Below are 25,458 nucleotides of genomic sequence, written 5' to 3' on the forward strand. Positions count from 1 at the left end.
TCATGAAAAACAATCTGCTGGACTGCTATTTCTCTTTATGAACAAATAGATCACTTCCAAATGCAAACATGCAACATACCTACATACTGAACATTACAGGAGAATGAGGTCTTTAGTGTTGCAAAGTGTGGCACATAGGATGATACACTAGGAGTGGGAAGATTCCGCCCTGAAAGTTTACTAAGTCACTTTAGACCAGTGGTGGGATTCAGCCAGTTCGCACCTATTCGGGAGAACCGGCTGTTAACTTTCCAAGCAATCAGGAGAACCGGTTGTTGGAAGAAATCTCCTTTTGATTCTTTGCACTTTACAGGGCTAATCCCATAAGGAAGGCAGGAAGGAAACATTTTGGTGTTGTTTCTAGCCTAATCCTTATTGCCCTGCTTACAGAAACTGCCTCTCTGGTTAACCCTTATTACATAGTAACAGCTAGGGTGAAGCGCCCATCGAGGTGAGTGATGTTGAATTAGCCAGGCCCACCTGGTCACATGAACACTGAGCCCCACCTACCCAGCTGGTCATTAGGGCAGAGAACCAGTTGTTAAATTATTTGAATTCCACCACTGCTTTAGGCCAAACAGTCTGTCTTAGCCCAAACTACTTCATAGGATTGTTACTATGGAGGAAAACCAGAGAATATACCAACCTGGGGCTCCTAATGAAAGGTGGCATATGAAGTAAAAAACCTACTTTTACTAGAATCTTGAGATCTACCAACATAACGTAATGCAACAACCTATTTAGACTTAAGGAATTCTGAGTCCAGCAGTCTAGAATGGGATACAATTGCAGTTTCTTCATGCAAAAACACACTTCTGATAAGTTCCCCTATCCACAACTCTAGTTATTTTAGCCATACAGCTAAAGACAAGGAGAGCCATTTTATTGTTGTTACCATTAACTGGGAAACTGTACCCTTGAGGATCTTCTATAGATCATCCAGAAAACTAGAAGATTCCAGGTTACAATCCATTTCCGAAATAGTACAAAATGAGTTGGTCTGCATGGTCCACTTTCCATTATTAAGCTGCAGATAAATGAATTGGTGTGGAGGACAGCTGTGAGAAATGTTAACCTGCTGCTTGTCGATGCATTAGAATTCTGTTTGTGGATCTATATGTCCTTTCTTCCCTGAAGAAATATCTGTATGTGATGTAGAATCAATGGTTAATAATCTAAATTGCCTACAGAATTAGAAGCAGAGGAGTTATATTCTGAGAAGCTGGCTATTGTGCTCATGTCTTCCTTGGGGTCTTCTCCTTGGCTTGTTTTAAACCAGGATGAAAACAAAAACCTGGATTAGGTAACATTTAGCGGGCTCCAAAGTTCTTCCTATTTCGTCATGGGCTGCCTGCAGAAAACTGAATGTGTAAGAGCTCCATACCCATCTTGTGTCAGAAATCTGTCTCCCAAATTTCCAGAAGTGGTCTATGAATGAAATCTGTTGGCCATTACAGCAGGGAACATCAGTAAGTCTGTTTGTTTTAAAACTGGCAGTTATAAAAAACGGTGTTTTTTTCTGGGTTGATGCATGTTAACATTTCTTTATTTTTTTTTGCCGGTCCAAACCAAAGTCAACTTTGGTCGCCCTGAGTCTTCCGAGAGTGGGCGGCATACAAAACTAATAAATAACTTAGCCCTGCTGAGAAACCATATCACTTCCTGTGATATTCACTGCTGATTCTCAGACTACAGCAGCTCTGCATTGGTCCATGTGCTCAGTTCCTGACCACAATTATAATTTTTTTCCGCTATAAAAGGTAATGGAGTTGCATGTTGTACTCACTCCCAGGCCCCCATTAGTTGTAGCAATGTTGAACCATGTAAGGTTCAACATTGCTTGCTACCGTAAGGGAGATCTGATTACAATCGTCAATGAGTGTTTTGCAGAAAGATCAGAGATGCAGAAGGAAGGAATAACAGCGAAATAATGAAAATAATCTTGCATGTAATTCTGATGTTAGTGGTCTAGAGAGAGGGTGTCAAACTTGCATTGTCACGGCATCATCATGTGATGTATCAGGACTTTTTCTCCCTTCGCTAAACTGGGCAGGCGCAGGACCAGCATGTGACCCATCCAGCCAGTGAGCTGCGAGTTTGACACCCCTGGTCTAGAGTCTAAGTTATATTATTTTGGGCAATCCGTGGACATTTCAGTTGAGGTTTCCCAAGCTGCCCACATAGTCAGGATTCACAGTCATGATATGGTCCTATTTCTATAAATCAAAGTTGTTGTTCTGTTCAGTTCTGCATCTATCTCACTGGCGTGAATATCATTCTGGGTAGAGAACAGATATCGGCATTGTTGGGAGGTGTGCAACAATTCTCCATGCTACCTGTTATGTGTTTATTTTTTAAAAATTTACAATAACAAACAGCAAAGCTCAGAAGCAAAAAACATCCGGGGAAAAAGAGAAAATAAATCCAAATTTAGTCCAGTAAAAATCAAATGGTTCTGGGGAGATTTTGCTGTGCAAGAGATGTATTGTGTTGGAAGTGGTCTTTCAAACTGGGGGAGCTTTTGCCAAATCTCAAGTTGTTTCCAAATGAAATGCTGCATTTTTTTTTAATAAAAAGAAAATCATGTTTAGGCTAGGTAAGTGAAAGATATATCTGAATTAGGTCTCTCTCTCACACAACACACCAATTTCAGAATACAGGTAGTCCTCGATTTACAACAGTTTATATAGTGACCATTTGAAGTTACAATAGCACTGAAAAATTATGATCATTTTTCACGCTTATATATATTGCAGCACCCCGATGGTCACGTGATTTACATTTGGATGCCTGACAGCTGATTCATATTTTATGACGTTTGCAGTGTCCCGGAGTCACGTGATCACTTTTTGCGACCTTTTGACAAGCAAAGTCAATGGGGAAGCCAGATTCATTTAAGAACCATGTTACTAACTTAACAACCACAATGATTCACTTAATAACTGTGGCAAGAAAGGTTGTAAAATGGGACAAAATTCACTTAACAATTAACAACAGAAATTTTGGGCTCAATTGGGGTTGTAAGTAGAGGACTAGCTGAATTTACACTACAAAGATCTTCAGAATCATCCAGACTTTAGCTAGACTGGTCATGAATTACAACTTAGTGTCATTTGTAAAATTCCAGTGAAGCGCAAAGTTTCTTCGAATGCATCCTATTCCTTTTGTATGCTGTTATACATGATTTGCCAAAGAAGGCAAAACTCCAAATGTCTCACACAGAAAGCCAATGTGAAGCAGAAGGGTGGGGAAAGTAGCAAGTCTCGATGGCGGGCAAGCTATTGCAGCATCTTTTTTCTAAATCATTACTTTTGGGAAGACAGACAGCATAGCCAAATTCGATTTGCAAATCTAGCATACACTTTGATAGACTGCACTAACCTTAAATTTGACTGAAATGCAGGGATACACTGTAATGAATCACTAGCATATATCCTTTATTCATTTACTTTTCATGAAAAGTGAAATCCCTCCTAATTGTCTTTAATTAGTTTTATTGTTTTATATATGAGGTTTTTATACTCTGGTAAGCTGCCTTGAGTCGCCATGTGTGAATAGGTGGCAATATAAATTTCCTTAAATAAACAAACAAACACAGACTTCTTTATCCTGCTATGAATGACCTTCACGTTGATTTTGGGCCTTGGTTTAAGCCAGGATTTTTCCAAATTGTGTTTTGTTGAATAATCATAATAGTCACAATGGCTGAATTATCCAAATCACACTATAATTTAGTGTTAAACAGCAATCTTGTAATTGTTTTAAAACACAGCATATCTTACTCACTCTCTCTCTGTCTCTGTCTCTCTCTCTCTCTCTCTCTCTCTCTCTCCCTCTCTCCCTCCCTCTCCCTCTCCCTCTCCCTCTCCCTTTCTCTTTCTCTCTCTCTCTCTCTCTCCCTCCCTCCCTCTCTTGGATTGTATATACAAGTAGCATTTTTAAATCTCTTTGGAAGTTTTTGTCATTGTTTCTCTCTATATAAAATGATTGAAGTAATTTATTACTAGGATACTACCCAAATGGAAGTACACTGGAAATGTAAAAGTATTTCACATAGAAAGTAAGTGTAATAACTGATGTTAATAAGAGAAATCTAACAGATTTATGTCTGAAACAAATGAGATTTGGCTACACATCTCCTTTTATATTTTACTGCAGTTCTACTTAACCAATTATTACTAAATGTCTGCAAAGCAAGAAGCTTAAAATATCCTTGCTCTCTTTTATTATCTCATAATCAGGACTAAGAAATTTGGATCCTGCTTATATTTTATATAAATATGAGGTTTGCAAAGTTTTAAATCAACTTATCAACAAATGTTTCAGTCTGTTAAAAAGGTACACGTGCTAATTTAATTCTTTAATTTAACATTATTTAAGTACCCTTCTAAGGAAACATCAGTCCTTGTTTCACATGGAAAAGTATCCCTTGTCTCATATAGTTCAATCCACACTAAATTTGTAGATCATTTAAAATAAGGGGAAATCAGTTTATCTATTTAAATATTGACTGTATGTGTAAATTGAATTAACTGGCTAAAGAAGATACAGTTGCTTAACTAAGCTCACTTTCAGCAAGTAATATCTTCATAAATAGATTTCTCTGTATCCTGAGATACCCAGCAGTACACATTATGCAGTCCACACTGAACAATGTATCAAATATCAGAGTGGTTATTCAATCCATAATAAGAAAACATTAGAAGAGGTACAAAGCTGGGCTTTAATACCTGATTGCAATACTACAATAATCTTGACTTTAGTTTCCAAAATATTTTGAGTGCCATGCATCAAAGAGATGCCAGGACCAACACCCTTGTTGGGATGTTTTGAGCTGCACATCTAATCTTCACTCTGCCTTTTTCACACATCAAAAATAAAACGAAACTAGGAAATCTTCAATGAACTAAAGCTTCCTGTTTTGTTTGAACTTGAATCCTATGGTTACCAGCTTTGGGCAACTGGTTTCACAGTTTTTAATCTGAAGCTCATTTACATGGTTACTCATTTGCATGAATGGGAAATTACAATTAAGTAGAAATTTTCTATTTTTACTGTTGCGGCGTGTGATCAAAGGAAGAAAGGATGTATGTATAGATATCACTAACTTCCAGTGAAATAATAAAGAAATATATAATAATGCAATAGAGACAATGAAAAAATCATTAGCCTACATATGCAGAGTGCTGTGTCTGTTTATATAATATTTTTTCCGAGACTGTAACTAGTATTTATATAATTCTCCCAGGATCGAGCTAAGCTTACAGTACAATATTCCAGAATGTCAAGCCCACTTTTAAAAAATCCATCAGAATCCATGTGGAAATCTGTATCACTTGCAAATCTTTCCCTACTTAAAACTTCCATTTAAATTAATAAATTCAGACAGAGAAGTCAGGAAAGAAATTGATACTCCACTAATCTGATTGATAAGTAGTTTATCTTCATCAACAGTCAGTGAAAACAGAGTCACCAGTTCTAGTCACAGAGGATTTAGATGAAATGATTTCACTATTTTTCATGAATTAACTACCAAGGATGGACATACAGTACAACTTTTATACCACATAAGGATCCCCCTATTCTTCCCACTTTCCTTATCAAGCGATGCCTATAAATTAAGAGGAATTTACACGTATGATAAAATTGGGAGAAAAGTGCAACTTTGAATGATTCCTCGTGTCCATACTACCTTATGCTTCTGTATTATTATTATTGATTTAAATATTATTTTCACAAGATATTGTACAGGTAACCCTTAACTTACAACCATTTGTTTAGTGACCATTTGAAATTATGACAGAACTGTAAAAAGTGGCTTATGATCAATCCTTGCACTTACAACTGTCATAATATCCCCGTGGCCATGTTATCAAAATTTGGGCACTTGGCAACTGGCATGTATTTACGACTGTTGCAATGTCCCAGGGTCACATGCTTGCCATTTGCAACCTTCTTAGAAGGCTTCTGTCAAGCAAAATCAATGGGGAAAACCAGATTTGTTTAATGACCATGGGATACACTTAATGACCATTGTGATTCTCACCTTACAAGATTGTAAATCAGGTATAACTCACTTAGCGATGGAGGTTCTTGTCCCAAGAACCTCCATGTGGTCATATGCCAAGAGCTACCTATAATTTACAGTCCAATTCTACATCTAAACATTCCAAAACACAAATGCAATGTATAAAAAACTATGCCACTTAAAACAGCATTTCTTATTCTTTTCACATGAGTGAATCTATTTCTACTTTTCATGCCAGCTTTTCCTCATGCTTAACAATTCGGCTTAAGAATTTAAATATTATGATGGCGTAGAGTTCTTCTGTTGAGGACAATGATATAGAATCAAAGAGTAAAGTCAGTCAGAAATTTGGAGCTGAATTTAGATTTCCACTGTTGAGTTTCAAAATTCTACCCTCTGGAAAGATCCTACTGGCTTTCAGAATCCATGCTTAAAAATCTAATCTACTTTCAGCCTGATTTTAAGAGCTGCTAAGTGCTTTCTTTCTATGCTACAACTATAGAAACCTCTGATGAACAAAAGATAATAGAATGTTATCAATGTTCTGGATTTAAAACTATCTATAGTGGTACCCGGATATGCATCGTTAATTGGTTCTGGGAAGTATGATGAATACCAAAAGCGATGAGTACCAAGCAGATATTTTCCATAAGGGATAATGTAGTAGTGAGACACAAAGCAACCGATACCAACAAGTTCTAGCTTGTACGTTGAGTACCAAACAAACGATGAGTACTAGGACAACGTTTTCACATCACAAAGGATTAAGTATCATTCAATCAAGTACCAAATAATAATTGTAATAATAATAATAAACCGGTGCTATTTTCATTTTTAGAAGGGGGAGAACTGAAATGTACAAGGAATTTCCAGATCATAAGTACTGTATGTCTTTCACTCTTGCACATCTCAAGCTGTTCTCAAGTGCCATGAAGAATGTGAAATGGCTCCATTGTGACACTTAGGGCTGGGTTGCCAGCGAGTACTTAATGCTTAGAGCAAACATATAGACGCACACCTCCCCTAAACAATTATATTTGACATGGGCATATCTGGCAGCGATATCTAAAGGCTGCATCAAGATTTTTTTTCTTTGCTATCAAGGTAAAATGCTTGCAATCTTTCAAACAAATGGGCAGCAACTGTCTTTCTACCATGTTGTACAATTTGTTGATTTTCTGGGAAGGTATCAAGTTTGCTCAGTGAGGTAATAATCAGATTCTGATCAGGAAAATCCTTTGTAAACTCCAGCACACTTTGGCACACTTACTGTACAGTATTTTATAAGAAAGCAATTAACCTTTCTTAGACACACTGGGAGGAAATATGGGAAAGCATATAATAGTAAAATTTATTTTAAAAAGATGACACAAAACTTAGAGGTAATAGAAATACGCATGTCAAGTAAATTGAACTTTTAGTAAATGATCAAACTGTCCATGGATTTTATGTACTGTAAGAGAAGAATAGAAATATCATAACATTTCACCTCTGCCCCCATGCTAAATTATATAGTTATAAATATAATTTCCATAAAAAGGATAAGTTGGAATGGAGTTTTTACTGAATACTCTTTCTGAATTCCAGCAATACTGGAAATCTGTTCAATGTAATTGTCTATTACTTTAAAAGATATCATTTGAGTCAGTGTCCTATTCTTTGATGATGTTTTAATTGAACCAATCAATTAATTAATTAGGAAAGTGTAGCGTCTATCCACCATTTAATTTGCTCTCATTGTGATTTATACTAAGCAAATGTGTAATTTTATAAACATGTAAGCAGGCCTCCTACTATACATGGGTCTTATTCTCACATATAATATTGCACAGCAGAGTAGGGCAAGGGGAATTAATCCGATGCCAGGAATGCCATGACATAGATCTCACCTCTTTTCTACAGATGGTTCTATATCATTTACAGGTCCCAAAGTGGCAGAGCTTGCAATATAACACTGCTCCCTTTATTCTGCTAAGAACCTGTGGATGCCACTAATAAGACAGATAACTTCTTCTGAATTTTATCATAATGCTTATTATAGCCCTCTTCACCAGCATTCCAGAAGAGAAAAAATTCATTGCTTGCCTACATCAGATCCTTCAGCAACACTTGACGTTTTCTGCAGGAGAAAATGGACCATGTGTTTGCTGGACAGTGAGAATAACTCTCTGAATGAGAACTATAATATTTTCAAGTAAATATGAACAGAACATTATCTCATTCTTCCTTGTTCCATTCAGGTAATCCTCAACTTATAACAGTTCATTTAGTGACAATTCAAAGTTGCAAGAGCACTGAAAAAGGAGACTTATGTCCGTTTTTCAAACTGATGAAAAGCAGCATTCTCACAATCACATGATTTACATTTGGATGCTTGACAACTGACTCACATTTAGGATGGTTTCTGTGTCCCGGAGTCATGTGATTCCCCTTTGCGACCTTCTGACAAGCAAAGCAAATGGGAAAACCAGATTCACTTAACAACTTGTGTTACTATTATAAGAATTGTAGTGATTCTTTTAAGAAATGTGGAGAGAAAGGTCATAAAATGGGGCAAAACTGACTTCACAAATTTGTCACTTAGCAACATAAATTTTGGGGTCAATTGTGGTCATACATTGAGGTCTACCTGTATAAACAGGCCTGAAAAAGAAAAGATAAGGATGTATGGGGGGATGTATAGGGGGAAAGATAAGGATGTATGAGGGGAAGCTGAGGTGGCGCAGTGGTTAGGGTGCAGTACTGCAGGCCACTTCAGCTGACTGTTATCTGCAGTTCAGCGGTTCTAATCTCACCGGCTCAAGATTGACTCAGCCTACCATCCTTCCGAGGTGGGTGAAATGAGGACCCAGACTGTGGGGGCGATATGCTGACTCTGTAAACCGCTTAGAGAGGGCTGAAAGCCCTATGAAGCGGTATATAAGTCTAACTGCTATTGCTATTGCTATATACCGTGTTTCCCCAAAACTAAGACAGGTCTTATTTTCTTTTGACCCCCGAAATAAGCGCTTGGCCTTATTTTCAGGGATGTCTTATTATTTTTGAGGTGTAGGAGGCAGCAAGTGTAGTTACTTCATGGCTGCTGCTGTGTTGCAATATTTTTGGGGAGAGCTTATTTTCAGGGGAGGGTTTATTTGAACGCATGCCCTCAAAAGCCCAATTGGGCATATTATCTGGGGAGGTCTTATTTTATTGAAAACAGGGTACATCTCACCACAGACATTCTCTGGAATCCCTAAAGATAGATTATTTCACATAATGACCCTGACAAAATGTAGGTTACTAGTATATTCCTACCTCACTGTGTCTGACAAAGGAGATGCAGTCCACCTTCTTAGCAAACAAAATGCTTGTTCGGTGGTTAGATTCCCATCTGTGTAGAACTCTATCGTTAAGCCTCTCTATGTATTTGCTGTAAAGGCAATGCAGGCTACATTTGCCAATTCCTTCTTGGGACTATTGCCCACTCCTCCTGTCCTATCTACTGCAGTGGTCAAAATTCTAGCTATTTCCCCCCCCCCCCCAAAAGTTTAGTACTTTGAAGGAAAAAGGAGGGTGAAAGGGGGGGAGGCCTCTTTCCCCCTCCCTCTTTTTTCCAATAATGCCAAAGAATTTGAAAGAATATAATAAATTTTGTAAATAAAAATGGTGACAATTTCACAAAGATTATTAGGTGCAAATAGAAATACATGTTATTTTCATAGCCATGAAGATAAAGCAGGAATGGTTAAACTGATTACTTTATTTAAAGAGAAAAATATGTTGTTCTTTGGGTATCACTTCTGGAATTGGTGCTTGTGAAGTGAAACTTTGATCTTGATTTTGTTGATTAGAAAGATTTGGTGTTATAAAAATGGCTAGTTCTATATTAATGTATAAAAGCAAATGAGGTTGAAATGTGTTTATTTTGCACTGTGCTAGGAAGAGCTGGAAGTCAATGTCCCCTTTTTCTTTCTTTTTCTCTTCCCCTTGTATCTCACACCCCCTTTTCCCTGTTCCCTTTCCCTCCCTTAATTTTCTATTTTCTTTTCTTTTTTTTGATTTTATATAATAAAATAAAAATGATAGAAAGTGAAAATTCTAGCAATGATGTTATTAAACTGAGAAACAGCATGAAGAACGGGACTGATGAGCAACAGGTAGAAGGAATCTTATCTTCTATCAAAACAGGAGATTTATAGACAAGACACTATTTAGCTAGCTTACCACTATAACTTTGCCAACCATCTCCTGGAGCAGCAAAATCACAATTGTCAAGCTCTCTGTTTGGGAAGAGTTACAGTTTTCCAGCTGCTGCATTTCACTTGCTTTCATGACAACACCTATCAATCCATCAATTGCTTTTCTGACTAGAAATTTACACACAGCTATTAATCGGAATATTTCAAGTCAACTTTGGTGGAAATATCAATGCTTTGAGTAGACCTGAAATGGTATAGACCATGTACAGAATATTTGCTGCATTGAGAGATTTCTATAAATCTACTTCAGTGGTGGGTTTCAAAAAAATTTCAAACCTACTCTGTGGGTGTGGCCTCCTTTGTGGGAGTGGCTTGCTGGTCATGTGACCTGGTGGGAGTGGCTTGCCGGCCATGTGTTTTCTTTCTTTCTTTCTTTCTTTCTTTCTTTCTTTCTTTCTTTCTTTCTTTCTTTCTTTCTTTCTTTCTCTCTCTCTCTCTCTCTCTCTCTCTCTCTCCTTCCTTTTGTCTCTCTGGCCCTTTTTCCTTTTTTTCTTTCATCTCTCTCTCACTTTTTCTTTCTTTTTATTTTTTTATTTTTTCCTTTCTTTCTCTTTTTCTCTCTGTGTGAGTCTGTCTGTCTGTCTGTCTGTCTGTCTGTCTGTCTGTGTGTGTGTCTATGTGTGTCAGTGGTGGGTTTCAAAAAATTTTGGAACCTCTTCTGTAGGTGTGGCCTGCTTTCCGGGTCCACTGGTGGAACCTCTTCTAACCAGTTCGGTAGATTTGACGAACCTGTTCTACTGAACTGGTGTGAACTGGCAGGAACCCACCTCTGATCTACTTCTATAAAAACTTTGAAAGAGACGAAAGTAAATCAATTATTATCAACTTTAAACAGTTAAACAGTTTAGTTTGATTAGCTTTTGAAAAGAGATCCCAATTTTAAAGAGGAGAACTTTGAAGTTCCAAAACTCTCGGCTGGTTTAAGTTGTCAATGACTTAACTGTGGCAAGATGGTTTCAGCTTCTGCCATGAATTTCTCAATCATTTAGTTGTCTTGGAATGGAAGATGGCATGTGAGCTGATTTAGGACACTCCATTCACACTTGTGAGGATATATAGATCAGACACAAACCTCTCACAGCAATTCAATGGGGAAATGACAGCACAGCCTCTGTCCTTGACTTTGATGGTAAAGTACAAGCAAATACCAATTGGGAGCACATGGTTCTTACATCCCTAAATTTAGATCTATGAAACCAGGACAGAAATTCTTCAAGGATTACGACTAAAAATCAGTGAGATTACACAAGATTCATCTAGATTCTAAAGAGTAGCTTTTGTGGACTGAGTTGATTTTTTTTTTCCTTTTCAGAATTGCCATGGCAGACTCCACCTACATGTTGATCTGTGACAAAGTAAAAGGTTAGCAGGTAATATGCTAATAGTACCAGCTTGCCTTTTGTTGATGCATATCGCTTAATAGATTTCTTAACTTTCCCATATTTTCACAACTTCCATGAGGGTATGAACTTGCAGATATAGCACAACAACTCAGCATATTGTACTGGCCCTGAAACAAATGAGGGAAGAGTGAAGTGCTCCTGAAATGGTAATTTGAGTAAAGCATGACTCAGGATATTTTGGAAGCTACCCACCGTAAAAAAGCTCACATAGTTTCACATAGTTATGGAGCCAATTATGAAATCACAGAAAGACAATGAATCCAGCATGGATCAGGCATTTCTTCCACCCACAATAATCCAGTTATATTCCACTCAAGGGAAAGAGTGGAAGATGAGGCAGGGTGAGGAGGACTTAAATATGAGAGAAGTGTTATTGAAGTGGATCAAATACCTCTCTAATGCAATTTTTTCTTCCCATACTATTCAACCATCTGTGAAACCCACAAGCACAATTAACCTCTCATGTGCATTTCCATCAGCTGATGTTGAGAGGCAATTTATGGACACCAAGGGACAGTTTTGGGTACTAAGCAAAACTAATAGAGCGCTGGGCATGAACGTTCATATGCAAGTTATAGCTGTAAAGTATTTGTTCATGTGGTAAGAACATATATTACAGTATACACTCAATTATAGAGCCACATATCCCATTATCTGAAGGTAAATCTATCCCTTTTTATAAGTATCTTCTAGAGATGGGAGGATTAAGCAATGTATGCAAAATGACATTATTGCAAAAGTGAGGCAAATATGTCATATATTTCATTTGTACTATGGCATAACTGATATGAACTACAGGTATGTCATGATGTATACAGTGACAGTGTGGCTTTTCCCAGATGGCTATGTCCTCCTTCCACACATCTAACCATCTTCACAGGATTCACATATCATAGTAGTATTGGCTGGCAAAAGACCTCCAAGACAGAAGGTGAGCAGATCATATAGCATGAATACATTTTCAAGAGGATCTATTTATATTCATGAGGTCGTTCTTGTCATTACTACACAACTATATCACTGGTAGGGTTGCTGCTATCATGCAATGCATCCTTGGGCAGAATTTTACATAGCAGCACACACACAAACACACAAAATCCAAATCCTGATTGTTAAAATTTGATAAGATGTGTTTCTAGTGCTGGGAATTTTTAGTTCTTAATACATATTCAGCATTATGGTGCCTTCCTCATACAGTGTTCTTATAACGTATATAATTTTGCACATCAGGTTGTGGCAACCTGAATAGCCCAATCTCACGCAAGAACTGAAAATATTGATCATAGCTAGTATAAACATGGCTCCTATGTTGCCTCTTATCTATAACTTTATCCATTACTTTTTCAATATATAGTCCATAGTATACTAACTATTATAGTGCATAAGCTAAAGGGCTGGGTTTATCAAACAAAATAATCACAAGATCCCATTAATTCACCAAATGATAGAAAATGTCTGCTTTTCTTGTACTATTTTATATTTTTCTGCAGCTTAAATCACAGAGACTATTAGCATCTTGTGATTTAGATACCAGTAGTCTGCTTGGTATGTATAGTATGTCCATGTGCTTCCTGTTGTGGTGGGTTTCAATGTTATGACACTTCCTGGCCTCTTAATGAGCAATTCAATCACACCAGGTTTTTTTACAGGACAATTTTGAAATTCCCAGGTATAGAATTACTACCAGTAATTTGGAACTTGCTGATGCTCAAAAACTTTCATTGCCCAAGAGTTTAATAAAATCACAACAAATGTAATCTACTCCTGAATAAGTTCCATAGATTGGATAATACAGCATTTTGTCTTCTTCAGGAGAAAAGCTGATGCAGAGTGAATGTACTTGTATTTCAGTGTATCCGCTATGCTTTATGTCAGAAGACTCCTTTGTCTAAATCCATATAGATAAATTAGGCCTCATGAACAAACAGCATCTGATTATCCCAAGTCTCTCTTTTGTCAGGTTATTCTATTCTAGAACAGCCTGTTAACGTTTACCTAGAAGAAAATATTTTTGCAGACTTTACTCAATTATGTATCTTCCCAGTGCCATTATTCCACATACTGTGCTGATAACAAGCTTTGCCTTGAGATAAAATTGCACACTGGACCATCTTATGACACTGTAGAGAAAAGAAGTCTGTGTGTGTGTGTGTGTGTGTGTGTATGTGAGAGAGAGAGAGAGAGAGAGAGAGAGAGAGAGAGAGAGAGAGAGAGAGAGAGAGAGAGAGAGAGATGGACAGACAGACAGACCAATCCATGATAAGAAAAACAAAACCAAGCATGATGTCTGATTTCACTACCATCAAAAAAGATAGCCTAATGTGTAGAAAACAAGGGGCTGTGAGACAAAAGTATCTCAATTAATGGTCCAAAATCTAACATAGAGCGAAGTTGCTATGGAATCTGTAAGGCTGGTGTTTCTGTAGCTTTTTCTCCTTTCATACTTCGGTTTGAAGAATACTTCATCAAAACAGTTCATACACAATGATGGACAATACTTGAGATGTTATGTGAATACAACGCCACCTCACAACCTTCAGATCTGGTGTGCTACTACAAGAAGTGACAGGGCTATATTATTTGGGGGAGAATGTGGGTAAGGAAAAGAGCAAAAGGTTGCACAATTTCAGAGCTGAAATGGTTTCTGATGGCACCAAGTCTTTCAGAAGACTGCTGGGATGAAGCACAAAATAAACAGATGTGGACTACCTAGTGAAGATTTAAAGTTTGAAGACTTAAAATCCTGTTGCTATTCTGTTTAGATTAATTGTGTTTTCCCTGCCACATAGAAGATTCCTTTGATTCCAACCAGGCACCACATAAATACTACACAGAGAATTTCCCAAAGCACACGTTCTGCTAGAGAGAAATTCCCTGAGGATGGCCTCCAGCATTAATCCAAAAGCTTGGAAAACTAAACCTCTGATCCCAGTGAACAACCCAGATTGGATCCTGCAGATACCTTTCTTTATCTACCCTCCCCCCATAAAAAAAATGGGGAGGGGACATAGAACATAATTCCCCGAGAGAGTTTTATCTGAAGCACTGTAAGCTCAGTGAATAATATTTCTAGAAAACTGCTTTCTTTGTTTCTCCTTAAGTGTAATCTTCCATTTCTGGGTCTGCTTTCATTCAATGTTTCAATGCTTTATATATTTCATACAATCATAGATTCAAGGACCATTTATGCAATTGGACCCAATCCCCTGCTTAGTGTTTTCTCAGAGGTGTTTTCTCCAAATTAAATAGGTCTCACTTAATAAAGTTTAATGCCCCACACCATACATCATCTTTATATTACAACCTAATATCATTCAGAAAGAAGACTCCCTGTATTTGGGAACCAATGAAAAGCTGCCAGAGACAGTGGCTGGATTTGGGGCAGGTGCTGTATACCAGAGTTATCAAACGTTCAACTTGGTCAGCCTGTTTCTGGCACAATCATTCTTTTGATTGTCAGGCAACAATGCTTCAATGCCTTTAATTCAACTGGCTCCTTTGCAACTTCTTTTTAAAAAAAATAAGATAGGTGGAAACTATGATAGCTATGAATGACGACATCTGACGTTGACTGAGAGTTGTGCCAATCATAGCAAAAATGCAGGAAGGAAGATTTAGATGGTATGGACACAATGTATGTGGTAAAGAAGACTCAATGGCAAGGACAACCCTGGCAGACCCAAGAAAAGGTAGATGGGTTATATCAAGGAGGACATGAAATATATGGGTGTCACCCCAAAGATGTCGGATTGACCCAAATGGAGAGGACTTTGTCGACAAGGGGACCCTGTCACAGTGCAGGAAAAACACTAGAAAGAACAAGAAGAAGAGATAGCTGGAAACTATCTATGATGGGAAGTATAATAACAATGAGTGGATACACACACACACACACACACACACACACAAACACACAAACACACAAACACTAGCTCAGTGGTTAAAGACGTTGAACTTATCAGCTGGAAAGCTGACATCCTAGGTTTGAGTTCCAAGCACCATGTGAGTTTCTGTCTTTGCTCCAACTCCTGCCCATCTGGCAGTTCCAAAGGTGCCTTTTCAGTGGGAAGATAATAGTTCCATGTTCCATGCCTCACCCTATAGTCATTAGCCACATGACCACGGAAATGTCTTCAGACAATACTGGCTCTCTCACCACCCCCTAGAGTTGTGTGTGTGTGTGTGTGTGTGTGTGTGTATGTATGTATTTTCGTAGATTTTCACTGGTGTAGCAGAGGTGGGTTCCTACCAGTTCGCACCTATTCGGTAGAACCGGTTCATCAAATCTACTGAACCAGTTAGAAGAGGTTCCACCAGTGGACCCGGAAAGCAGGCCACACTTACAGAAGAGGTTCCAAAAATTTTTGAAACCCACCACTGGTCCTTGGATATGATTATTCTACACTATCATGCTCATATTTATAAAACTCAGTGCCTCTGTGAAAGGTAAGGATGACTACTGCATTTGTGGTGCAATCAGAACATTGCGTGTGTTGAAGTTGTTTTAACGCAAACCAAAGATGCCTTTTAAAAAACAAGCTTACATCATATTCTTATGCATGCCGGTGCTGTGTGTGAGGTAATTTAAGGTGGTTCTGACAAGTGTCGTCGGCATCTTCATATCCGGTTACATGGGTGGCAAGCCCCTCCCATCCGGTCACATGGGCGGCAAGCCACTCCCACAAAGGAGGCCACACCCACAGAGTAGGTTCGAACAATTTTTGAAACCCACCACTGCGGTGTAGGTATGCTGGTCTTGTTGTATTCGGGTCTTTTCTCGTGTAAGATTGGTGAGTGAGACCTCACTGAAACGTTGCCAAGACAATCTCAATCTTATACGGAAAAAGACCCGAATACAACAAGACCATACACATACACACACACACATATACCTTCACGGAATATATATATATATAGAAAATTCATAGTAAAGTGCATGTATCATGTATGTTAATTCTATTTAGTGTTTGAAATTTCCATAGAATCCTATAATGGCTGTAGTTATAAAGGATGTTGCATTCTGAAATATTAATATCTTCAGAATTGGGCATTAATCCAAGAGAGTTTTCCAAAAGAATTAGACATTTGAGCAAAAGGAGAAAAGGGATTAAAACAAAAACAAAAAATCCCTTTAAATGTGTCTGCTAAAAAGGAACTTTGTGAGTGGCAGAGCTACAGTAGGTATCTTCCAAACTCAATAAGAAAGGTTTTATGAAATAGCTAGACATCCCATGACCAATGGGATCATCCTCGTTTCAGAGGTATTTCCTTAGACAGATAAACAGGAGTTTAAATAGTATATAGATGACGTATTGTGTATTCTGCAAATTACATCTTTGATGGACTTAGTAAATCTAAGTACATCTTAGTAAACCACAACAGACAATTAGTAGCAGTCTTGTTTTGTGCTTTCAAATTGTTATTTTAACTAGTTGTGTTCAACTCTTGGCATACTTTAAGGGCACCATACTCTCCATGCTATCCTGCCAACACAGGTAGAGGAAAGGTAAAGGTTCCCCTTGCACATTGTGCTAGTCGTTTCCAACTCTAGGGGGTGGTGCTCATCTCCATTTCAAAGCCGAAGAGCCAGCGCTGTTCGAAGATGTCTCCGTGGTCATGCGGTCAGAATGACTAAATGCCAAAGGAGCATGGAATACTGTTTCCTTCCCACCAAAGGTGGTCCCTATTTTTCTATTTGCATTTTTTACATGCTTTTGAATTGCTAGGTTGGCAGAAGCTGGGACAAGTAACGGGAGGTTACTCCATTACATGGCGCTAGGGATTCGAACTGCCAAACTGCCAACCTTTCTGATCGACAAGCTCAGCGTCTTAGCTACTGAGCCACCACATCTCTGTCAACATAGCTTCTTTCAATTGTTGGATGTTCAACTGTATCAGATTTGATCTTATCAAGCCAGCATGTTCTTTGCTTGCCTTTTCTTCTTGTTCCACTAACCATTCCTAGCATCATTGCCCTCTCCAATGAATTTGCATGCATGGCCAAAATAAATCAGGCATAGTCTTATGATTTTAGCTTCTAGTGATGTGTCTGGTTTTATATGATTTAATATCTCTCTGTTAGTTACTCTGCCTGTCATGGTATACGCAGTAATTTACGCCAGCATCACAGCTTTCAAATACATTACATTAATTCTCTCAATCAGAAGGTACAATGACAAGGGGCATATGTTTAGTTGTGCCCATTGTAGTGTTTGTGAAGCAAAAACTAAGTGTAAAACCACAGAAAGTGCAATCAGTGCTTTTATATATACAAAACAAAGACAGATTCTCCCAGTGCATTTTGCATTGGTCACACACAGCTTTTAAACAAAGATGATTTCAGCTATCATAATTATATAATTGCCATCACTTTATCCTCTTGTAATCTTGAATACGTTTGGTGGAAGCTAGAAGGGTTTCTTTCTTTTGTTTTACTTTTTTACTTTCATCGAGAAGCAAATGTGTGGTAAACAACATCACAAATAACCAAAAGGCCCGGTTGTGAGCCACAGCCCAGGTTGGAGACCCCTGGTTTAATTAACAATTTTTTTAAAAAAAATACTCCAACAGAACCTTGTTTGATATAACAATTCTTTACTTTCCCAACTTTTTAAGGAGATTAAAATACATTAAAGTTTTATCATGATGGAGCTAATGGAATTGACTAAGATGGTGAAATTGACTTCTTTGATGAGATAGAAGATCTTGTCTAGCTTTTTTTCCAACTGGAAACCACTTTTGGACTCTTTCCTTGAAACTGGAAGAAATGCAACTATAATTTTGGGATTTGATGATTATGATTACAGATATACTTTGTATTATTGTTGATTTCAGAATAAGAAGTTAATGTATTTTATATTTATATCTATATTGAAGAAAGGTGGAAGCTACTCTTTTGCTATTTCCCCCCCTTCCTTTCCTTTTCTGCACTTCTAATCTTGCTTTTCTCTGACCTTTTTTCCTAATTTATATATTTTTTGTTTCTTTATATTTTTGTTCAAGTTTAATAATGTTTTCTTCTAAAAAAGAGTTTTTCAAAATCTTCAGTTCAATGGCATTCTTAGTGAGGCCATCCAAAAATTATCACTTGATAATGGAGTCTGAATATTTCTCTCATGGATCAGAGGAGCTATCTTTGTTTAAGCCTATAAGTAACTTCTTTTTTTTTCTTCTCTAATGTTTTTCCCATCAAGATTCTATTCTAGGAAATTTTGTATTAAAATCCTTGAGGACTAATCTGAATCTTCTAATCCAGCTGCCTGAAGTATGACACGCACCATTGCTGATCAGTAGCTATTTCAAGCAATGAAATCTAGACCTTTCTGTTTTTTCCAGATAGCATAACCAAAACAACACTTCTGTCCCAACAGGATATTGTAACTCTGATAATCAAAGTATCCCAACTAAATAAATTTTGCCTTTAGGGAAACAGAGGCACTTAGAAAGTCACCTTACCTATTGAAGAATAATTGAGCTAAATGAAGAAAGATCCTTTCAAAACTCATATGATGTGATTTAAACCTAAAAAAAATGTCCTTGCCCTTAGATCAGGGGTGTCAAACTGGCGGCCCGTGGACCAGATGCACCATGCACAGGCCACGCCCACCCTAGCTCCACGAACAGAAAAAATGTTGTGAAATGTTACATGATGGCATCCTGATGCTGCAAGTTTGACACCCATGCCTTAGAAGATTATTGGCAAATTCTGACATTAATCAAGTTGATTTTATCCATGTCATAGAGTAACAATTTTTTTTGTAATAATCATACCAAAACATTGCTATTTTGCTGTTTCTTCTGCATGTTGTGGACAGTCTGTCCTCCTTCCCATTTCTTTTCATTTTCATAGGACCCCTTGAGTTGAGTCTAGATTGAGAACTAGTTCATAGTTAATCAAAACAGAAGTAAAGATTTCCTATCGCTTTCTCACAGGCATGTCATTTGAAGAGTGCAGAGAATAAGTATAATAAATCTTGAGAGTTGATTCTTAACAAACTTGTGGTTGGGCAAATTATTATAGCAGAAGTTGGAGAACTTCATTATCAACAAAAATGAGCAAAAAACATTATGCTCTTTTACATTTTCCTGATCCTCACAATAGTGGGAAAAAAAGTTGAAATGCTCTGGGGAGTTTAAAATAGCTCTGAGCTCCAATTTTTTTTAAAAAAAAATCCAAAGTCTGCAGCTCAGCAGTCCAGATATTATGCAAAGGAATAACAATGCTCATAGTAATTGTAATACTGCCACTACTAAGAATAATCATATAGGTCATCAAATAAGAATGGAAATGCACATAATTTTCTAAAGGATGCAGGTTACACTATAATTTCCATTGAGTTTGTTTTCAATATTTTCATGCATCGAGCTCTGAAAACAAACAGAAATGTGGTGGTACAGCCCATACGGCAATCTCCAATAAACATATCTAAAAAACCTGATTTGAGTTCCAGCCAAAGATTATTACTGCTCAGTTTTTCCCTCTTGCAGCCATCCAAAGGAACTAGCCCTTGCTCTCCACTCATCTCACACCCCTCCTATTTTTCCTTTTCCTGCACCTGTTGACTCATGTCTGAATATCAACTTTCCATGTAACAGCTCCAGAGAACTGGCAACCGAACCTCAAGCAAATCCATAAGAAAAGAGACACACTGGGAAAAAAAATCTAACAGACAGACTGTTTAATTGGGCATTGATTTCAGGATTTCAGTTTGGTCAACTACATGATAGGGGTGGCTGGACAGCAGCCTTGCTCTGGACACTTTCCCAAAATCTAGTTGTATTTTGTCGCTGCCCCTCCTCTAATTTTTTTCCATTACATTTGTAGCTCACCTTTCCCCCAGCCCAACTCAGCCCTTCTTCCAATCTTCCCTTCTCTCTCTCTCTTTCACACACACACACACACAACTGTGTGAAGTATGGGGACTGGGAGAAAATAACAAACTAAAAGTCACCCAATGAACTTCCATTTGGCCAGGGCAGGAGGAAGGCTTGAACCTGGATCTTCCTAGTCTTAATCCAACACCCTATCCATTAGACCACTTTTCTCCCTTCCTTTCTTGGAAGAAAATCCTTCCTAACCAGGTACTCAAAATACACAGCACTCTACAATGTTGAAGAGCATTTCTAGACTGTTCCTGAAGTCTGTCTAGAAATGCTGATTCCTTTGAAATACAAACTTAATGAATCATCAACTTAGTTGCAAGGAGTCTTTGTAATTCTAGAAAACATGCCCTTACACAGTTTCCACACGCCACCCCCCTCCATGCATATTTAAATAAAATAATGATAGCTAGTCTTTAGATAGTCTTTGATTACCAGATGAGGGAGCTCTGTGCCAAAGGAGAGATTGCAAATAAACTTTGTTATTGCCAACATAGACCTCTCTTTGCCAGGTAAGCTGCCTCAGATTCTGCAATGGGAGGTGGGAGGGGTGGGGGTGGGGCTCAGGACACAGCCATTCAGCGGCAGACAGGAAAATATCCGGTGGTTCAGTTAATGCACATGTGCATATATGACATACAGTATATACACCTCCCTCCTACATAGCCTATATCTGAGGTGCTCAACACAGCCACTCTGAGTTTACACAGGAAATCTCAGTTTCAAATATGAAACCAAGAGAAGTTTAGAATCGTGTTTGAAGACTCATTTGTCAATATTTTCTATGAGATTTGGGGGCAGGAACTTCTATATTTAAAAGAAGAACTTAAACACTTTATACCAGATGGATGGGGACTACTGTAAGTTAATTGTCATGGAGAGTGGCCGTTATCTTGTAATGGCTTCAGTAATCAGAGCAATTTGGATGAAAAGGCAACAAAACAGTTTTATTTTTTGCACAATTATATACAATGCATGATGGAATGACTTATGTAGCCAGCTCTCTGAAAGAGCCATACAAGGTTAAAAAAACCAACCTGTCTCTACAGACAGATAGGGAGCAAAACTTCAGATTCAGCTCACTGAATCTAAAATGCTAATGATTAACACCACCAGAGATAAAGTAGTTGTCAAGTACACGGAGCACAAATTTAACAACCAAAATTAATATGAGGAGTCTGATCAATTCCATGTGTATTCCAGAACTCATTGCATGCAGATCCTTGTGGGCTGTATTTAATCAAAATGGAAAGAGAAAGAATATTGATTGTCTTGGTCACTTTAAATAGTGAGATGCCTTTAAAAATCCCTCCATAATCATAAATAAGTTTGCAAAGAGAATCTTACATGGGCATTGCTTGCAAGCTTCTTGCTGATCTAAAACCAGCAGAGCAATAAATACCTTTAGCTTCCCGGCACGACTTGATTAGGGAAAGGGACAGAAAGGGACAAGTGAAACCATTGACACAGTCGGTGATTTAATTAGTCTATCACTTGAAATGAAAAGTTATTTTATATTATAATACAACTTAACCTGAACAGATCATTCCACTTAGGTATCTCACTGTGATTATTTGGATTATGCCAGCAACTTAGTAAAAAAAAAATCTTATTAATGAGTTGTTGAATCACAATAAGATTTTAAGCAGACTTAAATCTATGAGATATTTTTTGGATATCTACAATCATGAATTGTAGATACTTAATGCAATGAATGGATAGCGAAGATGGATTAGCTATGCCTAACAAAATTAGGCATAATTTTGTAACCTCCTGAACACCTAAGATTTGAAGAAAACTGTCATTAGACAACAAAGAATGAAGCAATACTAGAGAAAACTTTACACTCTGACATGATGGTAGTAAAAGATACGATGCTTATCCAAATATGAGGAAGTTAATCAAGATTAATTGAGATGATACGGGAACTGTTCCTTAACAGTATACTTTCTAAGTATAAGAAACTTGGAGTCAGCTGCAGCAAAGCAGAATCTCATTACTAATATGGACAATACAAAAAGTAAACATTTGACTTTGCATGATTCCTAAAAACTGTACAACCCATCCAACTTCTTGCCTCATCTGCAGATAAAAACTGCCAATATCACTCAATTCCTGCTTGACTTCAGGAATTTCCCTCTAGGAGCAGCGGATACATTCAATATCATTGTTGTGCTAAGAGGTAGTTGAGTATTGTAATACATAACAAAAATAAAAGTGAAAAAAAAAAACCCACTTCCTTTGGAGTAGGAGGCTCTCATATTCAAATCCAATATGCCTTTCCTTAAATATTTCTGTAGCCCATGAATAAAAAAACAACACAAGACTCTTCCCACACTTGAGGTAAAGATTTGCTCACCAAGAGCCATGGCTATAGTCACTATAGGCTAATAATCCTTGCTCTGGCCCTCTGACAGCCACAACAATCATGACAACAGGTGGACATTTCTGCTATGCTCAGTCTGGTGGGACTTAATGCTACTATGCAACACAGTACCTTTGCAATGCACAAACTCTTCCCCAGTAGGGGGACTTCCTTCTTCACACAGCCATTGGTCAGCCTTGTGTTCACTTGCATGATAGTCATTGTGATCCCCATTGCAGTCACTTTTCCCATTGCTATTGGAATATCCGTTGACGTACATTTTCAAGGCCGACCTCCGGAAACAGAGGATCTCCTGGAAAGCATACCTGAAGTCTGGGCTTCGGCAGTAAATTAAAGGGTTGAAAGCCGAATTGGCATATCCCACCCAGTTCAAGAAGATATACACATTTTTGGAAATCAAGTTTTCTTGAATAGCACGCACAATGTGGACAATGAAAAATGGGAGCCAACACAGAGTGAAAGTGCCCATGATGATGCCCAGAGTTTTGAGAGCTTTGTGCTCTTTCAAGCAAAACTTGGATGCTTTCCTATGGTTTCCTTTTCCCGCGTTTCGCTCCTGGTTGGAATTTTGCTGGTGGAATCGTCCTTCACATTTGTCTATTTTTTTAAGCTGCTTCTTAGCGACCTGGAAGACTCTGGCGTAGACAAAAACCATGACCACCAAAGGTACATAGAAGGAGATGACCGAGGAAGTGATAGCATACTCCTGGTTGATGAAGAAGTCGCAGCAGCCCTCGTTCGAATAGCAATCCTCGGCATCCGTCTCATTGACTCTGTACCACTTCATCTGGATAGGTAAGAAGGAAGTCGAGATTGAAATGATCCAAACCAAGAGGATGACCATCCTGGCTTTATTTTTGGTCAAAAGGCTCTGATACTTGAAAGGAGAAGTGATGGCAAAGTACCTGTCCACAGCAATGACACACAGTGTCTCGATGCTGGCTGTCACACAGAGGATGTCAATTGAGATCCAAAACTCACACCAGAAATCCCCAAACTCCCAAGTGCGCTGGATGATGTAGCTGGCTCCGAAAGGGACCACTCCCAGGCCCATCAGGAGATCCGCGCATGCCAAAGAAGTGATAAAATAGTTAGTTACCGTCTGCAGCCTCTGGAATTTGGCGATGGCCGTGATCACCAACACGTTGCCAAAGAGAATCGCCAGCACGATCAACGACATGAGAATGGACATGCCCACCACCCAGCCTTCTTCAGACGCGGTGGAATTGTCCGGGTTCTGCCTGTCACTGCCGTTGGCGCTCAGCGCGAGGTGCGCCGAATCGACGGGGCTCAGTGTCACCATTGTGCCAGGTAGCCCTCGAAGCAACCCTCGTTCTTCTTCTCGGCCCCGGGCGATCCGGGATAGGAGCAAATCCCGCCGGGGCTCTTGGCGAGGGCGCTGCCGCGCTCGGCTTGCTTTCGTCGGCTCGACAGTTCCAAAGTCCCCGTCCACTTAACCTTTGCGGGAACTCTGCTCCCAGATGCTACTGGCCAGCTGGAAGAGAAGAGCCGGGCTTGGCAAGCGAACCGGGGGGTGGACGCGATGGTGCGCCTCATGCAGCCAGCAGTCTGAACGGCGTTTGGTCGCGTCTTGTCCTCGGCTCGCCTCGCTTTGATCACCTCCCGCGCGCTTCGAAGTAACCCTTGCCGGCTGGAACTTGTCCGGAGCCCGTTATGTTTAGGGAGTTTATAGGAACTCTCACTTGTGACGTCACGCTCCCTTCAGCCAATAGCCTGCCAACAGTCTGCCAACACACACACACACACACAGACACACACGCATAGACAAAGAGACACACAAACACAGGCGGGCCGTGGGGACCGCTCGGCGGTGGCAGCTTACAACCAGCCAGTGCGCCTTGCGGCCGCTTTGCTTCCTTACTCCTAGCCTGAAACCTTCCTTCTGCGCCGCGGTTACAGCTTACGACTCAATAAGCCCAACTAAAGTTAGCGTCCGATCCTGTTGCCGGCTTCTGTTCCTCTCCTGTCTTCTGGCTTGGGAAGCCGCTCGGGCTCCCTTGGAGAAACAGGCAGGAAGATCAGGAAGTTGACCCGGGAATGGGATGAGGAGGGATACCGGGAAATTGAGATGTTTTAACGGGAAATGCGGGTGAGAGTTTAATCGAGAACTTGGCGCCCTTTGCGGTGCACCATCCCTCCTCAGGTGCTGGGAGCGTCCAGGCAGGCACCTTCCACCGAGACACCAAAACCTCACCTGGGAACGCGGGGCGGAGTGGAGCCCCAATCCCACTCGCAGCGTGAAGTGTTCTTGCTGCCCTTCGGACCGCGATTTTGCAGCCTCTTCGACATTGAAGCTGCAGGTTTGACAACCGTTTCCAAACTTTTCCAGTTGCCTTGAGCTGATCCCACCGCCAGGGAGAATGTCCTTATTTTTTTATTGCGAAGGAGAGCGTCTGTTCGTGTGCAATTATAGTGTGGTGTTTATACTTTGCCTCCTTTGACTGGTGGCATTATTTACAGAGCAACCACTATTAAATAGGGTCTACTGTAAGATCAAAG

The 25,458-nt window shown here is 39.1% G+C and overlaps 1 protein-coding gene across 1 annotated transcript in view; it reads right to left on the reverse strand.

The window, feature by feature from the left end:
- ADRB2 (adrenoceptor beta 2) overlaps nucleotides 1–24,619 on the reverse strand; it is a 69,218-nt gene extending 44,599 nt beyond the window's left edge. Inside the window, exon 1 of the mRNA XM_032210857.1 lies at nucleotides 23,050–24,619. Coding sequence (XP_032066748.1) covers nucleotides 23,050–24,241 — 1,192 coding nt within the window. The 5' untranslated portion in view covers nucleotides 24,242–24,619. The remainder of the gene's footprint in view (nucleotides 1–23,049) is intronic.
- Nucleotides 24,620–25,458: the final 839 nt, after the last annotated feature.

This window comes from Thamnophis elegans, chromosome 2 (genome assembly GCF_009769535.1).
Source record: "Thamnophis elegans isolate rThaEle1 chromosome 2, rThaEle1.pri, whole genome shotgun sequence".
NCBI classification, from domain to species: Eukaryota; Metazoa; Chordata; class Lepidosauria; order Squamata; family Colubridae; genus Thamnophis; species Thamnophis elegans.